General features: G+C 39.9%; 1 protein-coding gene across 2 annotated transcripts; it reads left to right on the top strand.

Annotated features, from left to right (window-relative positions):
- The first annotated feature begins 703 nt into the window (after nucleotides 1–703).
- On the top strand, nucleotides 704–21,257 carry zmynd8 (zinc finger, MYND-type containing 8). Of its 2 annotated transcripts, none has more exons than XM_080026979.1 (20): nucleotides 704–789; nucleotides 5,281–5,348; nucleotides 5,452–5,603; nucleotides 11,386–11,607; nucleotides 12,217–12,330; nucleotides 13,015–13,107; nucleotides 13,205–13,292; nucleotides 13,694–13,749; nucleotides 13,877–13,954; nucleotides 14,075–14,190; nucleotides 14,279–14,778; nucleotides 14,868–15,002; nucleotides 15,134–15,289; nucleotides 17,619–18,152; nucleotides 18,557–19,066; nucleotides 19,327–19,523; nucleotides 19,825–19,905; nucleotides 19,989–20,067; nucleotides 20,166–20,405; nucleotides 20,602–21,257. In XM_080026979.1, exons 1-20 carry the CDS (start codon nucleotides 776–778, stop codon nucleotides 20,772–20,774), a joined length of 3,606 nt encoding a protein of 1,201 aa, XP_079883105.1. In that variant the 5' UTR covers nucleotides 704–775; the 3' UTR covers nucleotides 20,775–21,257. The 2 variants fall into 2 exon arrangements, with proteins under 2 accessions (XP_079883105.1, XP_079883104.1); XM_080026978.1 differs by lacking the exon at nucleotides 704–789 and adding an exon at nucleotides 3,735–3,862.
- The last annotated feature ends 26 nt before the right edge of the window (nucleotides 21,258–21,283 follow it).

The following is a 21,283-nucleotide window of genomic DNA, read 5'->3' on the forward strand; positions in this document are numbered from 1 at the left end:
CTTAGGTACAGTAAAGAAAACTGGAGGCGATAGTTGTGGGAGAACTATGCTTACAAAGCATGTTGAGGTACCATACATATTCCTGTGAGTCGTTGACAATCTTGTTGAATCATGTCCAATGGTGGAATGATATAACAGAAACAGGAAGTCATTGTTTTTTTTAACAGTATGACCTTGGCCTATCTGGAACCACATTTTTAACATACAGTATGATCGCACCCGTTCAAAGGCCAGTTTCAGGCTCATCACTGTGATTCTGTCTGCATTGCTCACATTGTCTAAACCGTTAAAGGTTAAAGAAACAGAGTTTTGTTTATGCAGCAGTTTTTATCAGTCCCATGATGGTTGGTTTATCTAATGGGTGGGAACTACTGAGACAAAGACCTGTTCTTTATGCCATGTCATTTGTTTACTGACCTTCACAGCTTCACCAGTGTACTACTTTATAGCATGTTTATGAAACAGCAGCTGTATGCAGTCTTCTTGGTAGCTGTGAGGTGTGCTGTGGCTGATTTTTGATCTGGGCCAGGCTCCTCTTGCTCTGCGTACTGCGTTTCAGCTTTGCCTGTGCTCAACAAAAGACAAGCAGCCAGGAAATGCACTAGCCAATCAGCAGCGGCTTTACATTTTGCCAGCACGCATGGCCAGTCCCAACGTGCCTTATATCAGAGCAGTGAGTCGGACAGCTTGGAGAGCCGTGGCTGTGCTCTGAGGGCTGACAAGGCTGTCCTCCATGTTTAAATAAGCATTGACATATCACACAGAGTTTATAGCCATGCATCCACAGAGGTAAGCCTTATTTTCATTCTTTCACATGTACTACTCTGTTGATAAGGCACCGTGACTGTGTGTGAACCGTGCCTGAATAATAATACAGGTTTGTCTGACAGACCTGGGGGGGAGGGGGAAGTGTATTTGTCACCCCACAGCATAGCAGTGGAGCTTGGAAGGAGAGCATAGCATGATACAGTACAGCTGAGTGACTAGCTGGCTGTCTGGACACATACAGCAGGGGGCCACAGGTCATGTGTGAGGTCATTGTCTATTCATAGTACACTGACTGAGAAAACCTGCTTTCTTTTGTCAAGATCAAAAGAAGATTGAGTTTTTGTGGCTGCCCTTGGCCTTCGCTGTCAAGATGGCAGGCCTGGTGAGGGGGTCCAGTTCAGGATGGGAGTGCAGAAGGGAGTCCCCAGAGGAATTAACAGATGGTAAACTGACAGCACAGCAAGTTTAATTTAGGCCTCAAACTGGCATGAGAGCGAGGCAGCAGCAGGGCACTGTAGTCAATTGTTTGCCAGACTAACATGGCAACGAAGAGCAGAATGTGAATTATCTAGTTGCCTCATTTTTTCTACTTCCTCCCAAAACCCAGTTCACCTCACCATTCTACCCTCTTTTTTTAACGAAATAAAGCAAAAAAGAACATGCCTTTTAACAGGCCTAATCCTGTAAGCTGCTCACCGGTTTTCTGAAATACCAACTATATACGGACTAAATATGCCGTAGCAGCTTATTTATCACAGGGTTGGAGGAACTGCCTGAGCCTAATGGTGTGCACTGCCTCCCTGTGTTGTTCTCTTGCTGCCGAGTGTCAGCCATTTTAGAGAGCTTCCCCTTTCTGTCCCTCTGCTCCCAGCACTGAGTATTTGTATGTAAGAGAGGAGGAAAGGAGAAAGCAAGGACTTCCTCTGAAAAGGCTCTGCATAGAAACCTCATCTCATCCACAGAGGCTTGAAAACCTGTTTGAAGTCAACCAGGTTAGATTGTATTCTGTTTATATAATGATGTTGGTGTGGGGTTTCCGTATGCATGAATCGGATAAAATGATGATTAAATATAGTTGATGATTCTTCTATGTAATAGTTTATTTGTCAGGAAATGTTTTAATATTGTTATTTATTCTTCATTTGATATATTCCAGTGGAACATGTGATATGTGTTTTGGCATTATTAATAATGATACCTGATAAAGGCTCTGTTTTAGATATACATAGAGGGGAGCTTTGGCCTAGATCAAGTGGCGCACATAATGTTACTTGACCAGCTTTAGTAGTAGTCTGCATTGACTGAAAAAGTAAACCCCCCCCTCAGTGTTTTCTGAATGGTCCTTGGTAATTCGACTAATCCCTTCATTTCACTGTGGTGTGAGGATTGGTGTAGGCACACTTAAATTTGCATTACACCGACACACAACCTGTTTTAGTGAAGCCTGCCTTCAAAATATCCACCATTTGACCCCCATGGACCTGTGTAGAGGATATGATTGCCCTTCACATTTTGGCCTTAATGTACTTTTGGTCTTGAAGGATGGTTCATAGTTGTGGTTATTGTATATTTGCCTATATGTTTTAATTGTATACATTGATTGTATTCCAGGTTTCTATGTTGATTACATACAATTAATTTTATTTTGAAATAACCTCCACAGAAAGATGGAATATTTATAGTTTTGCTCTCAGTTGTTTATTCAAGTATTTTTTCAGCTTACTGTTGTCCACACTCAAATCTAAAGGTGAATGACAGTATATGTTGAAGAAGCATTGGAAAGAGATCGCGAGAAAGAGAGAGGGGGGAGGGGTTGTAATTGTTACTATGAAGTCTGAGTGGCCTGTGACTTTTTCAATCATGTCTTTGTGTCCAGTATTAGGGCCCATGCTGCATGTGGTCCTTAACAGCAGGTCTGACTGCTACTGTGTGTACGTGCTGTGTGCAGTGCGCACAGTGGTCAGAGAGAGAGAGGGAGAGAGACAGAGAGACATAGTGTTCAAAATGGATGCCAAACACATACACTAGCTGACAGCACAGCAAGGGGAGGGAACCTGATATTCTCCCTGTCACGCCTGTAGAGTGGCATCTAACATGTCTAATAAAAGGCAGTATATGTCTGTATAGGTTTAAAGGGAGTGAGGGACCTGGGTTTTCAGGAGATTTTGTAGCACCAGTGAGGAGCAGTCCTCTCTGCATTGCAGCACTGTGGCTGAGTAGAGCGGGGAGAAGGGAGCCTTGTGTGGCACACGGAGTCGAGCACCCAATCAGGCACCTCCGTGTGGTGCTCAAGCCAATCGGCAGCCTGCAGCCGAGGTTAAAGATTGACAATTGCAGGAGAGAGCAGCAGGGAGAGAAGGCCTTCTGGGAAACCTGGACCCATCTTTTCCCTCATCCCCCCCAACGCCCTCAATTATTGAAAAAAAAAAGATTACAGAATAGGCTGAAGAATCTTGTGTGTGAGAGAGGAAAAAGGTATGCTGTTGATTTCCTACATTGCAGCATGAATGTTATGGCAGTGGTGGGTGTGGGAAGGGTTGTTTCAGTAGGATACAATAGGCTGAATTGAATCGTGTGCTCTGTGGTCTTTGATTTTAAAATGTTTGTGTCAGAATGGGCATTGGGCAGTATTGATTTTCCCTCCTTGTGCCTCTCTATGTCTTTGTCTCTTGTTGCTGTATTTCCTGCCATGGAGTGGACAGATGTTGCTAGGGGAAGATTGTCTGAAGCTGTCCAGACAGGTTAAATGAGGAGGCCAGTGAAGCCATTTCACTGCAACCCTGTCTGTCTCTTCACATGTGCTGTGTTCCTAACTGTCATTTCATCCTTCTTAAGTGATCGAGGAGGAGGAGAAGGAGGGGTGGGGGATTTAGGTGAACAAGATTATTGAAATGGAAGGAGTATTTTTTGTTTTCAGTGATGGCCTGCATATTTTCCACACAATACATTCAAATGGTGTTTTCCTCAGGAGTAAGTGCTAACGAAAAAATTGCAAAATTGAAGCCATCTAAGGAGTGTGGCTGATGCATCTACTGTGGCGTCAGAGAAAACGGCAAAAATAAATGGATCGACAACAGGGCACATGCAAGTCAAGGTGAATCATGTTGAACTGATCATATGAGAGAAAACTATATGGGAATTGTGGCTTGCATTTCAAGGTAGTGTACTAGTGTTTCTCAACAGAACTGGGGCCGTGACTATTATGCAATCCATTAGGATAAGTGTCTGTTATTAGGACACGTGATCAATGGATATTACATTGTTGTTTTAAAACAGCAGGGAAGTCTTTTTACATTCTCTTCACTTCTCTGATGTTCAAAGGTTCCGACACCGCCAATACTGTTCAGTGTTTTCATGTTTACTATTAATAGACATTTGGTCAGTAGAGAAAGGTGCCTGTGCTGTGAGAATGGCCTTACACAGCTGCGTTTGCTTCAATATTGATTAACTTTGCCTTTATTGAGTAACACATTTTCAAAAATATTCACCAATTTGTGGTCTGGTGGTATTGTAGAGCTTAACATTATTTGTTTGCACGTGTCTTTCAGCTGTTGATGTTTGGTTTGGGTGATATCATTGCTATATTACAAGTATCATGATGGGTCCTAGAAATTGCAGTTCATTTTTGTAAAAAAAAAAAAAAAAAAGGATATTTAGGTATTTTGCAGAATGGTCATTTGTTTTCATTTTGTTACAATGGTTTCGATGTTTTAATTGCAATCATGTTAACCCTTAAAGGTGCTACGAGGAACTTTTGAATATTTCTGAAACAGTCTAATTGTTTCCTCTGATGATCATGAATGACATGTAACAGCAAACCAGACCATGAGTGCAAAGAATGCTATTTTTATATAGTTTTACTTGATGACTTTGTCATGGGTACGCTCACCCAGGAACTACAGCTGGCATAGTAAAAACACTACCGCTTTTGTCCTAAGGGGGTGCAAGAATGAACAAACTGAAATTTCCTCGGATCATCTTTAACAGAGTAGAAATAAGATGTTTTTGAGACGTAATAGGTGAAAAAGGATTTGTTTTTAAATAACCTGTTACCGATGATAATTATTCATACCACTAATAATTTGAAACTTCTGTTTTAGCATAACAATAACTGGTTGTTTGAAGATGAGATTTAAGATGAATGTATGTATGCTACATACTGTACATGCTGTATTAAGAGATAGGTGAGACTAGTGTTAAACAACAGAAACTTCCTTCGACTGGAAGGTTTTAACACTTGTGTAATCAAATAATCAAGATTGTATGAATTATGTTTTGTTTGGTGATGCTCAGATTTGATCTCAGATTTGCAGTTAAGGGCTGATATGAAATGAGGGGCCAACATCTAAAACCACTTGACCACCAGATTGTGCCAACTGTGTACCTCAAGAACAGGGTGTTCTAAGGAACAATTTCAAATACCTTTTTTTAATTGAGTATAACAAATAATATGAAGGGCTGTAGGTTACGTTTGACTGGCAAAGCTTTTACAACGCTCTTTTTTTACATCAGTGTTGCAGAGGACGGAGATAACACTGAGATTACAGCAGAAAGCATGGAGATCTCAACACGTTCCAAAGGTAAGAGCATACAAAACAGTTTGATTTCAGATAGGTTGGCAATGCTTATTACATCTGAAATGAGATCCTGGTTTGTGTAAACCTTTACCTTTTTGATTTGCAGTATCAGACAATGGGTCAACAGAGCGGATGACCCATAAACGGAAAATGCCAAGTCCCTCTCACTCCTCCAATGGTCACTCCTCTGCTGAAGCCTCCCCCTGCCCCGTGAAGAAGAAGAAGAAACCAGGAGCTCCAGGCAGCAGCAAAGACCAGGTAAAAATCACCTAACACTGCCTTTAAACCTGCTGTCACTCCCATCTCATTGACTGTCTTTAGATATTCAGACTATACTAGGCAACAAATAGACAACAACAAAGATGACAGGCTTTAATGAAAGATGTAAATACACCTTCATTAAATACAATTCAACCAAATCTTAAAAAAAAAACATAATTACCATCTAGCAATGTGGATAGTTTTGTATTTACTTGCAGAAAGTCTGAGACTTGTGCTGCCATCCTCTAACATGGAAGTTTGCCCAAAGCACCCAAATTGAAACAATTGGAATTATATATTTGTCTTGTTTGTTCAAACCTTGATGATTTTAATGTTGTTTTCAGTGAACACAATTGTAACTGTAATTTGCTGTTTTGCTTTTGTTTGCACCAATCTCAATGTCACTGTATATTTTTGTTGTTAGGTCAATTGAGGTTAAGGTGAGATTTTATTATGAAAGAACATGTCAAATTGTTGGACACATTTTGCAGCTCTGCATTCAAACTTTTTCTTTTACTTACATCAAAGGACATTTGTGCATAATCTGCAAATGTTAATTTATTTTTTATTGTTTGTTTACATTTTCTGTTTAATAAGTTGCAGTTGCCAGATAAGCAGGACATCTTCTTTTAGATTGTTATTCATGTAAAACCAAGCTGCCACATTCAGCCTATCAAATTCAGTAAATTGTGATTGAAAATCACAGGGCGTGGGTGCCTATTGAGCTTGGAAGTGGTTGGTTTTGAGTAAAGGTTTGCTTTTGCTCAACATCAACACACATTACTTACATCCACACCTGAAAGCTACTCACTATAACCACACTCTGAACTGTTGGACACGTAGCAGCTCCATTGGAGCAGAGAGGGATGAATTATTATTCAATTATTTAATTTATTAATTATGGCACGTGTTTCCATGTTCCTGAAACGCTTTGACCAATGATAAACTGTTTAATTTTAGCTGTCTACTATAAATTGTATTCAGCTTTGATCTAGGGCTAAATATTTTAAAGGCATTACAGTATATCAGTTACCCTGTGATTTCCTCCCTACAGGAACAGTCATGGTATCAGCCTTTTAGCATATTATTGTGTCCCTGTGTTTGACAATGTTTTCTTAAAGATTGTCTGCCATATAGAGAGAGACGGTAATTTTTTTCATTGGATTATATTGATAGCACAGTGATTCTTGAGAAGCGGGACAAAAGGTTGTCTTCCAATATTAACTGCTGTTTATGTTCAAAAGTAAAAATATTTAAAATTGTAGATGTTATTAGGGATTAAGAATGGAATGTCTGGAGCACAATTATCCCCTTTAACCCTCTGAGACCCACCATTCTAACATTCCGTTTTTCTATATTTTTGTATTTTACTTGATAAAAATCTTATTTTTTACACTAGCATTATGTTTTAACATCCAAATGAATCAGCACAACCTCAGGTAATTGTATATGTAACTCAATAAAAACTTTTATGCATTCTAATATGGAATATTGGTCCAAAAAGCTAAAACAAATGAAAATCGTAACTTCAATTTTGACATATTTCATTAAAAAATAAAAATAAAACATTAAAACGAAAGAAAATCTGAATCTAAAAAGTTGCACACACATGTTTGTGTTCTGCCAGAAGTTACCAGAAGTTTCTAGCTTCTTCAGTTCAGGAGTTATGCTCATTCTTTTGGGCAGTGTATACAGGTGTTTTTTCTACTAGAAGTGGTAAGATGTGTCAACAGCAGAAGCAAGACCCAGTGTCAGGTAAAACAGAGTTTTAATTAAATTTCACATAATAAACAGAGTATTCTTTGAACAATATGGTTGAAAATATGAACAATATGATGGAAAATATGAACAATATGAATATTATGAACAATATAATGGAAAATATGAATATTATGAACAATAAGATGGAAAATATGAACTAAATCTGAAAAAATATATACATGGTAAATAATAAAATCAATCAATTTAAAAATCTTGTACAATCTATATACACTACAGTATATACAATCTTGTGTAGATTAGCTGTGGTATTCGTCGTGGCAGTTTATCAACAATGACGACCAGGTCCACGACCCATCCGTCTCCTACCTGCTGTAGTTGGCCTACTGAGCTGAACCACTGACTGCAGTGGAGGGCTCAGGTTGTGATGGATTGACAGGAGCTGCAGGGTCTGCTTCCTCCCTGTAACATAAGAGAATGAACATCAACAATCAACATCTAAAAATATATATCAATATATTAATCTAGGCAAATAAAATACAGTGATTTTTGTACTTACTAGGTCTGTGTTGTTGGAGTAAAAACAGGATATGCTATCTGTAATCCAATAACACATTTCCATACTAAAACTATGTAGCCTATATATTTAGAACTGAAATGAGGTCATTTTTACCTTGCTCCACTATTCAAATGAATGTATCTCTGTTCTTATAAAAACCCTGTCTCCAAATCAATGACTTTTCCCAAAAGTGTTTTATTTGTCATGTTATAGGTGTTCTGACATGAACGTAATAAACTTAGGCAAAGTGTTTTTACAATAAGAGTTTTTATGATTTTTATGGTTATAATTCTGTTTCTGAACCTGACCAAGAGCCACCCCGTAAAAGACACCTTGCTGCGCATTCCATCTCAGTGCCAGTGCGATTATCATCCACCCGCACTCAGCGAGCACACGTCACTGCCACACCCCCACACATCAAGTTGATTTGCCAGGTAGATCAAGGCTACGATAATCGCACTCTCCCAGCTGCTCTTACACGCAAAGCTACTTTTTCCACAATCACATCCCATTATTATCCATTATTAGCCTATATGGATCTCACTGTTCAGTCTTCTAAAATGAACGTATTTTCTCGCTGTTGCGCCGTCTTCTCAGCGCGGATAAACTTGCCAAAACACAGACAGTGATTTGGAGTGAAAATAAGCTCGTGGCCAAACGACGACCAGAATATCCATGATTTATAAAGCTCATTATTGTCTGTTTTGGCTCCGAGCACCGTTAACGTAAAGTACTAAACGTCACTAGCTAAGATGGCGACTGAAGATAAATCTATAAATCATTTGTTTACTGCAAGACAGTGAGGGAGACGTAACTCTGCCTCTTGCTACTTAGTGCATACTCCGTGCATTCCACCGGTTATACCGCGTTACACTCAAACGAAAGTTACGAGGTTGAATCATTGGGTAAATAGTATTCTCACACAGGTCCTTTTTGGCTTGCTTTTTAGAGCTTTTTGTCTAATTGTTAGCTTAAAAAACAGCATGTCTTTATCTGAAACGTCAAGGAGATATGACGCTCTAAAGAATGTATTGTATGTCGGAGCGCCGGCGCTCCCGTGGGCAACATAGTGTTAAATTTAATTTTATAATTATTATGTCAAATATATGACACTTGTTATCTTCTCACGACTTAACAGTGTGTCCACAGAGAAGGGTTCAATCAACTTTAATGATTTAAAAAGAGCTTTCTTCATCAAAAGCAACACTTAATAATCTCTCATATCAATAAAAACTGTTTTTCTACAACAGATTCATGTTTTATAAGGTTTCTAAGTGGTGGGACATGTTGCTACCACTGTCAGACAATCCATTAAAATGTAATAAAATCCGGCAAAATAAGGGGCAGCTGTCACTATGAAGGACCTCTTGTCACATTCTACCTCTGTAGAGTACATTAGAGTCAGACAGACTCTGATAGGTGTTGTAGGTTTTGAATATTTTACATTCCAAATCTTGAAAGTCCTGCGTCACAACCATGATATGTCAACACCGACTTACAATTTCTGAAGAAGTTATTTGAAATGTTTCGATAATTTTATTTTCCTGAAACAGTTCATACCAGCACCTATCATCAACAGAAAAAACAAATGGCTACTAGATAAACTCCATTTGTTTTGTTTAAGAAACGTTAAATATGTCAACGCCGTCAGATGTCAACTCCGTCATATTTCCTGTCTGACGGTGGTGACAGGCCAATGATGGAGTTGACATTCAATGTGAAGGCATCATATTTGGGTGGTTTTCAAGTTATTATAAATATATTACATATAGAAATTGGCTTTAGTTTTTCTAATACCGTATTTATGGAAACTCACAATCTTCTTTTGTCATGGATGATACTTAAAAAAGTACAGGATGATATACAAAATGAGGCGATTTGGTGTGAGTCTGTCAGACCAAGTCTGATTGAAAGACTGTAATTTGAATCTTGAATTAACGCTCAACCAATAATATGCAGTTATAAAATCACTGTTATTGATTATTGATGGTTAAAATGACTACATCTGGGCTTTTGTCAACACTGTCCAAACTGCAAATCCATAAGATAACTTGTCAACTCCGTCAGATATACTTGTCAACTCTGTCAGATATGTGTCAACTCCGTCAGATTTATATTAATTTGATAATATTGCAGAATGATATTTCATAGTTGTTGAGGAATGGTTGGTCATATGTGTCATCTAACATGAGAATGTGTTTTGAAATTTGAAACACATCTTTATTGCTGTTCATTTTAAAGTAAAAATTCTATTACACAGTTCAACTGAAGAACATAAAGGAAAATCGATATAAAAAACGTGTATTCATATACATTTTGAAAATATTTTTTGGGGCATCTGTCAGTCTTGGTGAATATTTGTGATCACTATTCATCTCATAGGTCTAGCATAAATTGAGGGAAAATGTATTTGTGTTTTTGGTGTCTGACGGTGTTGACACAAAATAAGGAATGGCAAAGTAAAACGCCCATTTTGATATAAAGGACAAAAGCTGGGAAGTTGTGTCGAAGCTTAGCTCAGTAGCTTAGTATATGTTGGATACATACATGTAATTTAATTTGCCTAAACATAGGGTTTGTATTTTTTTCAACATTGCTCCCTGTTTTGTCCCACTTCTCAAGAATCACTGAGCAGCAATTTTAAAGACTTAGTTCAACACTTGGCATTGGCCCTTCCATTGCTTATACTCTTCCCGTATACTGAGTCCTGAGAAATGGCTCTCTGTGCACCACTGATTTAAATAGATACTTTTTTCAGTTGGCACTATTTTAGTAAAAGTGTCTGCAATCTGAGAAAAACATAAGAGTATGTGTGTTTATCATTCAGTTTGTGGTTTTATGTGCATTCTTTGCTGCATTTGTGCCTAATGCAGTTCACTAAAGCACAGGTAAATGATTGCTAGTATCTCACTAATAAGTTGTAAATGATTAGTAGCCGCTGTAACTATCAGAGCTTAATCAGAGCTGTCCTGTCCACACATTTTACCTTTGTGCACATTGGTTTAGATTGTGTTCTTAAACAGAGACTCAAATTAGTTATGTGACTTGAAGCTGTAGTGTGTCACTTTTTCATATAAATAAATTCAAACCATTGCCAAACAAGTTACACAGAGTTGATTAAGCCTATCGGCTCTACAACACTCTCTAAGTATTTCTCAGTATGGCAGCGTTTACAAACTGGTGTCGTCCCACGACTCTGGTGCAGGAGCTGAAGGCTAACCTCATTTGGATGGGCTGGAAGTGTTGTTGTTATTACTTAGAATTCCTCAAAGGGGCGACATAAATTATGCACTATATCCTTAATCTAAATATCAAGACCAATTAACTTTTCCATCACAGTGAAAAAATGTGACGTTGACTTTTACATTTCTTATTAACCAACAGGTGGATTTTGGGACTTTAGTTTTCCGTTGTTGATACTGTGCATGTCTGTTTGGCTTCTCTAATCTCTGGCCTGATTTTGACTTCCCCAACTTTGTGTTTCTTTTGCCCGCGTTCCAGTCAGAACTAAGACATGGTCCCTTTTACTATGTGAAGCAGCCAGCACTCACCACAGACCCTGTTGATGTTGTACCGCAGGACGGCAGGAATGACTTCTACTGCTGGCTGTGCCACCGCGAGGGCCAGGTGCTCTGCTGTGAGCTCTGCCCCAGGGTGTACCACGCCAAGTGCCTCAAACTACCAGCCGAGCCCGAGGGCGACTGGTTCTGTCCGGAGTGTGAGGTACTCACCCTGGAATGTGTATAGTGTATGGGTCTTCTAAACCATAGTTCCAGCTTGTAGTCAACCCTGTCGTAATACGATATGAGATAGATTCATTGGACAATGTTCAGATATTTGCCGGTATCAAAAAATCTGCTGTGGTACGAGTTCAATTCGATTCAGGGGCCTGCAATTGATATGAGACGCTAACATATGCCCATTTAACACAACATGTTACATTTATATCAACTTACAAAAAATAACTTATTACAATTATTTCACCTGTTTTTTTCTGAGCTCTCCCTGATATTTAAATGAAAAACTATCCATTCTGTTGGTGGAAAAGGGGTCACACACAGACAAGCAGAGAGATTGTCAAAGTAAAAGTGTACATTAAAAATGGCGATCTGCAGCGATGTTTAGGCGCTGCGTCGATGCGGTTAAATGTTTTGCCAATGAATCGATATATCGATGTATCATTACACCCCTAGTTTTAATATTAGATTCATTGCTGAGGACGTCTCCATAAGTTTAGACTTAAGTGATAAGAACATGTTGAGCCTAAAGACATTTTGTGCAGTAATGGCTTGAGAAAGTTTTCAACTATTTTCCTCTTGGTTTTTCTTCCAGAAAATAACTGTTGCTGAGTGTATAGAGACTCAAAGCAAAGCAATGATGATGCTTACTATAGACCAGCTATCTTACCTACTAAAGTTTGCTCTTCAGAAGATGAAACAGCCAGGTGTAAGTATTCTAGTCACTATTTCTTGCCAAGACATTACTCCTGCTAAACTGATAATACTGTGTGGAGGGACTTACAGATGGGATGGCGTACTGTTTATTGTCATTTTGTTTTCTCTTTGATATTGGCATGCATTCTCTTTTGGCGAGTCTTAATTTTTAGATTGCTCATGCAACCAAAAGAAACGCTTATTTCTGGTCATCATATTCCCATCAGTCGTGCCAGATGTTAAGATCTGCACGCTGTCCACACATCAGTCCGGCATGATATATTATATATTATTGATTTGCATGTGCAATTGACAGAACTAACAATCATAATCCTTGTACTATAATGGGCCTGTCATGGCTGCAAACCATGAAGGTAAAACACGCTAGCTGGTGCTGAGGATACAGCTGCCCCTCTCGCTCTCTTTCAGGATCATCCCCGCTTGTCATCTCGCCCCCCCCATGCAGCTTCCACGCAGAGAAAGACTTTTAATTGGGTAATCAATACACCACTAACAAGACTCCGTCATGATTTCTTCTTCTACTGATCTTCTTTCCTCCCCGTGTTTGAAGCAGCTTTTATAGTTTTCAGTAGTAGCATGGTGGTAGCATGTTCATGGGCAGTGGAAGGTTGTGCATTTAGTTTGGCTGAGAGATGGTCTTCCTTAATTTTCTTTTTTTGTCTTCTCGCTTCTACAGACTGAACCCTTCCAGAAACCTGTCTCCCTAGAACAGCATCCAGATTATGCCGAGTACATTTTCCACCCTATGGATCTTTGCACACTTGAGAAGGTTAGCCAAAAGCTGTCACATGTTCTTCCATAATAAATGAATGTAGAAATGTTCAAAAGTTTGTCAGTCGTGTAATTTATTTTCTTTTGCTTTGTAGAATATTAAAAAGAAAATGTATGGCTGCACAGAGGCCTTCTTGGCAGATGCAAAATGGATTTTGCACAACTGTATTATATACAATGGAGGTATGTTTGGTTGTGTAGGAGCCATATTTAGGAATAATGCAGTGACAGATTCAATCATAATCATGCGTTTAATATGAATATATGCTGTATATACTATGTCATAAAATAGTTTTATTGATGTTCATTGCATTAAACTGTTCCACTTTTAAATGTCAGGTGTTGTCAATATTACAAATAAGTACAAATTGCTCATAATAATAATAATAATAATAATAATAATAATAATAATAATAATAATAATAATAATAATAATAATAATAATAATAATAATATGGATAATAGAAATTTGTGAAACAGTATCATACTAACATTATTACATTTCAAACCTCTGAAAGAATATTAATATTAACACCCTTTCCAGTGTATACTTCTGTTGTTAACATATATGTATTTTCTTTCAGGCAATCACAAACTTACAGCTACTGCTAAAGTGATAGTAAAGATCTGCGAACATGAGGTGGGTCTACGGTTTGGGTCAGAAAATATATTTATTTTCATGCTTAATTTTGATTTGCGTGATTTTAAAAAGGTAGACGTGATGACTAAAACTTCATAACATATTTGTTTTGATTCTTTAATTGCAGATGAACGAGATTGAAGTTTGTCCTGAGTGTTATCTGTCTGCTTGCCAAAAGAGAGACAACTGGTTCTGTGAGCCTTGTGTAAGCTAGTTGCGTACCTTGAAGTTGCTGATGATGATTCCACCAGATTGTTTACCCATTCAAACATAGGTCACTGGAATACCGCCACTTAGTTCCAGTGTTTTACTGTATTGTCTGCAGAGTAACCCGCACCCTCTAGTGTGGGCCAAACTGAAAGGATTTCCGTTCTGGCCTGCTAAATCTCTGCGGGACAAAGATGGACAGGTGGATGCTCGCTTTTTTGGTCAGCATGACAGGTATCAGCCTTTTTGACCTTCCCTTACTTGGACTATGAGACATATTTCAGTGTTTTTTTGTTTATGATGTGAATCTTTTATGCTTCAGGGCTTGGGTTCCTTTAAACAATTGCTACCTCATGTCCAAAGAGATTCCGTTCTCTGTGAAGAAGACCAAAAGCATCTTCAACAGTGCCATGCAAGAGATGGAGGTGTACGTGGAGAACATGAGGAAGAAGTTTGGAGTCTTTAACTACGCCCCCTTCAGGACAGCCTACACTCCAGACAACAAATTCCAAATGCTTCTGGATCCCTCCAACCCCTCATCCACACCCATCAAACCTGAGAAACAGGAGAAGATTAAGCTGAGTTTTGATATGACGGCATCACCCAAGATCCCTTTGTCCAGGACAATGTTGTCTGGGGCTAGGGTGGGAGGGAGCACAGCAAGTCGGCGGCTCCCTCTAAATGACATGCCTCGCTCCCCCATGAGCACCAACTCCTCTGCCCACACTGGTTCAGATGGAGAGCAGGAGACAGCAGAGAAGTCCCAGACAAAAGCTCATAACAGCCAGTATAGTACGGGAGAAGAGTCCATGGACTGTACAGGTATTTCACCAGGTGCTTTCTTTTGTAACAACATATATGTTGGGTCTCGTGCTAGGAGACTTCATTTAACAGTAAATATCTCTAAACAGCATCTCCTGCCCACCCTCGACCTGGACCTGCAGGGAGTACCTTGGACAGCCCTAAACCATTCCACTCTCCAGCTCCTTGCCTCGCTAAGCAGGAGAAGACACCACCGACGGGAAGCATTCTGAACCTCAATCTAGGTGAATCTTTTATGCCAGTTATGTGGTATGCATGAAAGGGTTCAATTATGTCAATTCTCCGTGTGCAAATATAGGTTTTTGGTGGACATGATTCTGCTAGAAATAAAGTCTTTCTCTTGGTATCGTTTCAGATCGGAGCAAAGCAGAAATGGACCTAAAGGAGCTTAGTGAAACGGTTCAGCAGAAACAAGGAGCCGCACCAGTCCTCACCTCTCCAAAAAGACAGATCAAGAGCCGTTTCCAGCTCAACTTGGACAAAACCATTGAGAGTTGCAAGGCACAATTGGGTCAGTACAGCTGGTATAGACAAATATTTCTGTTGGTAGAATCATTGCCTAATGGAAACGTTGCCTACCGAAACACATTTTGAACATATGTTACTTTAAAGGAATAGTACAATTTATTTTCATTTTGAGCTTGTTGCTATACTCACGACTTCAAGTCAAGGTGACAGAAACCATTCCTTTAACCGTGCATGTATTATTGAATAGGACATGGGCAAAGGTCGCTCATCACCAGTTAGCTTAGCTCAAATACTGGTAGGTAGCGTTAGCCTGCCAACGCCGACGGTCAGAAGATTTACTTTACAACATCACTTGTTTATTTACCATGATATGTTACTTTCTATATATTTTGCACTTTCTGTAATTTAAAGCAGCTCCGAGTAACATTTAAATATATTTTAAACAGCCTCATGTTTCCTCTGATAATCATAAATTACCTTTAACAGCAAACGAGACCATCAGTGCAAAGAAAGAAGTTTTTATACAGTTTTTATTACTGCGTTTGGTCTGGTCGCACACCCAGTCCGATTTTCGGTTCACGCGTGCATGCTCTATGGTCACATATCCATATTGGTCACAGATTTCAGTGTGGCGCAGCAACGTGATTTGAGAAGCTTATCCCTCCAGGTGAGGGAAGGGGAGCGGGAGCCTTGTTTGAGACAGTTATTTGTCGTCATAATGACTGATAACGGGGCTGAACCATCAAAGAAAAAAAAGAAAATGCAATGAAGAAAAGCTAAAAGGGAGAGTGATAGGCGGGCGGGAGGGCGTTGCCAAGCAACGTGTATACAATTTCACGTGAGCGAACTAGACTGCAGTGTTTACTCCTAAATGAATGAGCGGTTGGTACTAACACAAAGTTTGCTTTGCTTCACCATCATCAGAAAACCATTATCTGAAATAGTCATTATTTACATCAACAAAACAAACACATTACCTCATCGTGATCCATACTAACTGCCGTCTCTCGTTCATTCGTTTTCTGTGAGGACACGTAATCTTTCAGCTCCGTGAGAGAGAGTAGTTAGGTGGCGCTGCTGCATCAACTCATTGCAATCAGGTGTGTTTGGTACTGACTGGCATTAGTTGATGCAGTGTCAAAACCACTCTCACGGAGCCAAAAAGAGTCCGTGCCCTCACACTTTCAACACACGGACATGCACTATATTGCGCCCTCCTCAGTTCACACTCGCACGCCTGGCACGAGCTATAAAACAGCTTTGCGACAGCGGGCGTCGTAAAAATACTACCACTTTTGTCCAAAGGGGCCGCCAACGTGCAATGTTACTCGTAGTGGCTTTAAGAATCAAATAAATACTGGAAGGAAACGGAGTGCGACTTCCAAAACATGTATTTCCTCCTCTGTGTATTGTGGTTCAAATAGATATGGTTCTTGATATGGTTATTCCATAAGAACTCATCCTCGTCCTCTTCAAATTCGGCCAAGATCATTAATGGTTTTCTGCTCATAAACACAGACGTTTTGTTTGGTAGACCTACTGATAAGCAGGAAGGGTACCTATGTTCCCCGGGTCCTATGTTTCCCGCTTTGTATGTGACTGGAGAACATAGGACCCTTTTTTTAAAATAAGGGTCCTATGTTCTGTTATTTGTTCCACCATCAGTGCTGAATTCCACGGCAAATAGGCCTATGAAGGCCTACAGGCCTAACCCTAACCCTGTAATCTACGGAAAAAAATGATTAATTAAATCAGCGAAGGCTTATGTCATGCAATTCGGCAATTATGGAAATTATGGTGGAAAAAATAAACCCTTTCTAAATATTATTAGGACCCATTAACGAATTGCGGGGAACATAGGACCCCTTTTCAGAAAAAGGGTCCTATGTTCCCCGGCATGTATTGCGACCGGGGAACATAGGACCCTTTTTGAGAAAAACGGGGAACATAGATCCCGGGGAAAATAGGAATGACCCCGATAAGCACACCCACTGTGGTTTGCACATGCGCTTCCTGGTTTCCTTTCGGTATGTATTTGATTCTAAAATGACATAAAGTAAAAACATATATAGAGAACAACAACAAGCAAACCGGACTCTTTAGCGATGTTGTAAAGTTGATATTAAGACTGTCAGCAGAGGCTGAATAACGCTTCCTGTTGACTACCAGTAGTTGAGCCAAGCTAACAAGTGTTGAGAAATATTTTCCCATTACTTAAAAAAACTTTAAAAATTCACGCACGGTTAAAGGATTTGTTTCTGTCACCTTGTCTTGAACCTGATAGTGAGGCAACAAGCTAAGAATATATTTTTTGAACTATATGGTGTGGAGGTTCTCTTCTTTGATACCCCTCCTATTTCTTTGATTTGCAGGTATAGATGAGATCTCTGTTGATGTGTATAAAGGTGTGGAACACAGTGACTCAGAAGAATCTGATAAATCCTACTCAAGTGACAGTGAGTATGCCAGTGACGAGGAGCTAAAGACCAAGGAAGGTGAGGACACCGCAGCTCGTGATGAAGCCCAGAAGGAACCTTCCAAAACTAAAGTCAAGGATCAACCTTCCCTGAGCCAAGACAAGGAGGGTAAAGCTGATTCACTTTTACTATCTGAGTCTGCAGCCGGCGATGCCACTGCAACAACATCAGATGCTCCAATTAAAGACAAACTAAGCAAAGATTGTGAAAAAGAGAACCCAGAGAAGACCAAAGCACCTCCAGCACCACCTGCTCCCAAGGAAAAGATTCAGCTGAAAGAAGAGGCTAAGCAGCATGTGCCAGTGGAGGACTCTGACTCAGAGAGAGAACTGGTTATTGACCTCGGAGAAGAACAGGGTGGCAAGGACAGGAAGAGGAGCAGGAAAGACAACACCACTGTCAAGGAGTCATCTGCTGGTAAACCTGAAGGTGAGAGTTGTGGATTTTCCCCCTTTGAATGTAATGTTCATCTCCTAATTTTGTACAGGAGGCACTGGTAAATAATGTAGAAATCTTCCTGAAACCTGGGGGTTTGATGGTTCAAGTCCAGCATGGACCAATCTTGGAGTGTGGACTGGGTGCTGGAGAGGTGCGAGTCCACCTCCTGGGCACTGCCGAGGTGGCCTTTAAGCAAGGCACCCAAACCCCTAAACTGCTCTGAGCACGGTCATGTGAGACAGACTGCTTATTGCTCTGACATCCCTCCATTAATGCATAATGTTCTAGTACTGTACTGTATTTTGGGCTGTATATGTATATAATAACAGAGCAAAAATTACATTTTTCCCAGGAGATTCAATAAGTATGTCTTCTTCTGTCTTCTTCACTTGTAGGTAAATCCCTGATCCCATCTCAAAACAGTACAGCTCCTTCCACACCCTCCACTGTTTCAACTAAATCCCCCATGGCCATTCCTGTGTCCATGGTCTCCTTCACTACTCCCTCTGCTGCAACCATAAGCCTTACAACAGTGTCCAGTGCTGCTGCAACACCCCCCTCTTCCTCCTCCTCCTCCTCCTCCTCAGCCTCCACCACACCAGCCCTGAAGAAACAGCGCCCTCTGCTGCCGAGAGAGACGGTACCGGTGGTACAGAGAGCTGTGGTGTGGAGTCCCTCTGACAAGTTTCAGACGTCGTCTCAGAAGTGGCACATGCAGAAGGTGCAGCGTCAGCAACAGAGCCAGCAACCTGCGCCAACCATTCAGGTGCAGACATCGTCTCCCAAGCAAGCTCAAGCTGTGACCCAGACGCAGGCCGCAGGGAACAGCACCACAGCCGTGTCCTCATCTTCAGCACAGCAGTCTTCACAAAGCACACGCTATCAGACCAGACAGGCCGTTAAAGGTAGAAAATAGTAGTTTTCATATTCACAACATTAGTCAAGTATTACTTTAAACAGTGCGTGGGCCCGTTAAATGTCAACTTTTGTTCATGTAAAAGTGATTAGAAAATGTATTATACAAATGCTTGATATCCATGGTTTACATTTGTTAAATTAATAATCAGTGGGAATACTACAATTTACCCTCTACACCCACGGATCATGTGCTTGCTAAACGTTTAGATTCTCCATGATCTGATTGACAGTTTTCTTTTTATTCTAGCTGTTCATCAAAAAGACACTCCACTCGGCACATCCACATCGGCGGTCACCCTGGTATCCAGTAGTCCAGTCTCTGTTGCCATGGTGGGAACATCAAGTTTAGGCTCAACTGCTACATCTTCCCCAGTGACAATAGACCCGTATATCCCCACTGCATCTGCAGAAGTGGCTGCAGACATTGCTAAGTACACCAATAAAGTTAGTATAATTTTTTTTTACATATGGTTTGTAACATGCCAAATAAACTGGACTTGAGCACTGACTGGTCATTCTTGGCTAAATAACCTAAATGAAAACAAGCTCTGAGGGCAATTTTTCTACTTCTCTGTGCTAAAATGTACAAATGCCTGGTGTCTAAACACTGAGATACAGTTGATATCAGTTCCTGATAGCTTTTAAAATACATATTTTGACAGTCACAAAAAATGGCACTTAGTAGGTAATTTGTCAAATATTTTTTCTTGACTGACATAATAGTGTTATGGTCCACTGTTTTCAGATAATGGATGCAATCAAAGGTACAATGACTGAGATCTACAATGACCTTTCTAAGAGTTCTTCAGGGAATACAATAGCTGAGGTGGGTATTTGCTCCCCTCGCCCTTTTAAATCAGAATACCATTCAGCACCCTTTACTTACCCGAATGTGGCTTTTTATTACAGATAAGACGACTGAGAATCGAAATAGAAAAATTACAGTGGCTGCATCAACAAGAGTTATCAGAAATGAAGCACAATCTTGGTGAGAACTTAATCAATGAGCAAAATAATAAACATGCAGTACGCTTTATTTTTTTATGCATTGTTCTTGTGTTTGACTATGTGTGTACTTTAATGTAGAGCTGACAATGGCAGAGATGAGGCAAAGTCTGGAACAGGAGAGAGAGAGACTGGTGACAGAGGTGAAAAAACAGATGGAGCTGGAGAAGCAGCAAGCAGTAGATGAGACAAAGAAGAAACAGTGGTGTGCTAACTGCAGGAAAGAGGCCATCTTCTACTGCTGTTGGAACACCAGCTACTGTGATTACCCCTGTCAGCAAGCTCACTGGCCAGAACACATGAAGTCCTGCACTCAGTCAGGTAACAGCACATTTTAGCATCAACATGCTGTTAATTGCATTCATATAAGCAAGAAACATGTTTTTGTTTTGTTTTTCCTTAAGGCAGCTATTAACCCTGCCTGGAAGTTGTTTGCTTTTCTGCATAATTGCCGCCACATTTCAACTGACATTTTCATAGATGTAATGCATTTTTTCCACTTTTGTTCTATTTGTAGCATCAGCCCCACAGCAAGAGCCTGAGACTGAGTCGACAGCAGACCTCCCAAACAAAGGTTTAGCGAGTAGCACTGGTTCAAACTCTCTCAGAGAAACGCCGGCCTCTGCACCTCCAGACAAAGACTGTGACATGGAGAAGAGCACTGACAGCGTTGCTGTCACTTTGTCCTAACCGAGCTTACCAAACTTGAAAATGTAAATGTATAGATGTTTTTTTCATTACAAATATATCTCTATGTAAATTGTTCTGTTCAAGCAGCTGTTAAATCTAAATTCTCTTTATTTATATATTCACATACTGCTCCCAGTGCACAGTGGTCTTAAAAAGATTCAAATGTGGAACCAGACTGACAGTAGACAGTTAGTTACCACTAGAGGGGGCAGTTTAAAAATGGATACTGCATATTCCTACACTATTTTGCAGTCTATGAAGAGCTGTCGGTATAAAGATCTTATGAGCATGCCTGAGTGTCACAAAACATACACATAGTGTAAAGGACAACAGTTAAACATTTTAAGACTGCAACAATGTAACCTATGTTAATGGACCACCCCAGGTTTAGATTAGAGGACTGTTGACAGAAATGTCTGTAAATTGCTTATTTTGTATTCTATGTTAATTTATTTGTTATTCTGATGTTGCCTGCTGTATAATGCAAATAACCTAACAAATACAAACAT

This window comes from Ammodytes marinus (assembly GCF_949987685.1).
Source record: "Ammodytes marinus genome assembly, chromosome: 4".
In the NCBI taxonomy this organism is placed as follows: domain Eukaryota; kingdom Metazoa; phylum Chordata; class Actinopteri; order Uranoscopiformes; family Ammodytidae; genus Ammodytes; species Ammodytes marinus.